Genomic DNA, 2,344 nt, shown 5'->3' with positions numbered 1-2,344 from the left:
TCATAATGAACATACTACAATACATTAAACAACATGCAAAAAAAAAAAAAATAAAAATAATAAAGGAATAAATTAAATAAATAAATGCACATATATATATATATATATATATATATATATATATTTTATTTGAATGTTCACTTAAACTGGACAACATATAATATGTTGGATATTATAATTAATTGTTTTATATTTTAATTTTTTTTTTGAAGTAATTGAAAATGGTTTATTAAAGTTGAAAATAATAAAAAATTGTGGCTATAATAAGCACAATTAATAATGTATATTTAATTCAAAAAAAATAAATTAAATTAAAATAATATAATATGCAAATATATTAAATGTGTAAAATATATAAGTATATACCTATATATATATATATATATATATGTGAACAGAAACATACATATATATGCAGTTCTGTAAATATTTAAAAATGCTTAAAATTGTTACAAATATTTAAAGAAATATTATGTTTAAATAAACATACACATATGAATATATAAATAAATAAATATATATATATACATCTGTATTTATGTATTCCTTTTATGACTTCTTTTTCGGATCTCTTGACATAAATCTTTTTCTCTTCATAATACCCATAAGTAAACCACCTTTTTTAGTTTCAATTTTTTTCTCAGTTGAACCTTCATTCTTTTTATCACGTACAGAACCAGATTCTATCTTATCATCTGTCTCTTTTTGTTCTTCAGGTGCATCCTCAACATCCAAAGCTTCATCATCCTTCGGTACATCTGAACCTTCTAAATTTTCATTTAATTCTTGATTGTCTTCTACTTGATCATTATCTTCATCTTTTATATCGTCTGTATTGTGTTCATCATCTTTTATATCGTCTATATTGTGTTCATCATCTTTTATATCGTCTGTATTGTGTTCATCATTATCTTTTATATCGTCTGTATTGTGTTCATCATTATCTTTTATATCGTCTGTATTATGTTCATCATCATCTTTTATATCATCTGTATTGTGTTCATCATTATCTTTTATATCGTCTGTATTGTGTTCATCATCTTCTTTTATATCGTCTGCATTATGTTCATCATCTTCTTTTATATCGTCTGCATTATGTTCATCATCTTCTTTTATATCGTCTGTATTGTGTTCATCATCTTCTTTTATATCGTCTGTATTATGTTCATCATCTTCTTTTATATCGTCTGAATTACGTTCATCATCTTCTTTTATATAATCTACTTCTTCATTTCTTATCATTTCATCTTCCCTATTTTCTTCATTACTAACTTTTCGTTCACCCATTCCAGACACACTCTTACTGTTATCATTATCATTATTATTAATTTCTCCTTTATGACCTTCATTAATATTGTATTCTTGATCAAACATAAATAAATTTTCTGGAGATTTGTAATCCATATCTATAACATCTTCATACTCTGTCATACTTGTATTATTTTCTACTTTACTTTGATTATTAATTATTTCACTTTCATTATTATCTATTATTTCATTGTTTATATTATTAATTATATCATTTTCTAACATTTGTATATCACTACTTTCGTCCTTCACATTTTCAATAATATCTTTATTTTTAATTGTTCCTTCTTCATCATAATGAATACTTGAGTCTTTTTCGTTCATACTTTTGTTATCTTTAATAATTTCATCATTTTCATAAACATAATTATTATTTTCTTTATCTACTTCCCTATCACTTATATTATTATTATTATTATTATCGTATATAATTTCTTCTTTATCACTTAAATTATTATTATCGTATATAATTTCTTCCTTGTCACTTAAATTATTATTATCGTATATAATTTCTTCTTTGTCACTTACATAATTATCATATTGGATAACTTGCTCTCTGTCACTTATATTATTATTATTATCGTATATAATTTCCTCCCTTTCACTTACATAATTATCATCTTGAAAATTTTGATCTTTGTCTCCTACAAAACTTTGATCTTGTTTAATTTCCTCCCTTTCACTTATATAATCATTATCTTGTTTAATTTCCTCCCGTTCACTTACATAATCATCATCATGTTTAAATTCCTCCCTTTCACTTACATAATTATCATCTTCAAAAATTTGATCTTTGTCTCCTACAAAACTTTCATCTTGTTTAAATTCCTCCCGTTCACTTATATAATCATCATCCTGTTTAATTTTCTCCCTTTCACTTACATAATGATCATCAAAAATTTGATCTTTGTCTCCTACAAAACTTTCATCTTGTTTAAATTCATCCCTTTCACTTATATAATCATCATCTTGTTTAATTTCCTCCCGTTCACTTACATAATCATCATCATGTTTAATTTCCTCCCTTTCACTTACA

The 2,344-nt window shown here is 23.8% G+C and overlaps 1 protein-coding gene across 1 annotated transcript; it reads right to left on the bottom strand.

Moving 5' to 3' along the window:
• Window positions 1–549: 549 nt before the first annotated feature.
• Window positions 550–2,344, bottom strand: PRSY57_1237100 (hypothetical protein; the record flags this gene model as incomplete). Its single annotated transcript, XM_012908789.2, has 1 exon — window positions 550–2,344. A coding segment is annotated over one exon (1,795 nt), but the record flags the coding sequence as incomplete, so codon positions are not given.

Source organism: Plasmodium reichenowi, chromosome 12 (assembly GCF_001601855.1).
Source record: "Plasmodium reichenowi strain SY57 chromosome 12, whole genome shotgun sequence".
NCBI lineage: Eukaryota > Apicomplexa > Aconoidasida > Haemosporida > Plasmodiidae > Plasmodium > Plasmodium reichenowi.
The sequence above is the reverse complement of the archived record's forward strand: the minus strand, read 5'-3'. Positions and strand labels throughout refer to the sequence as shown.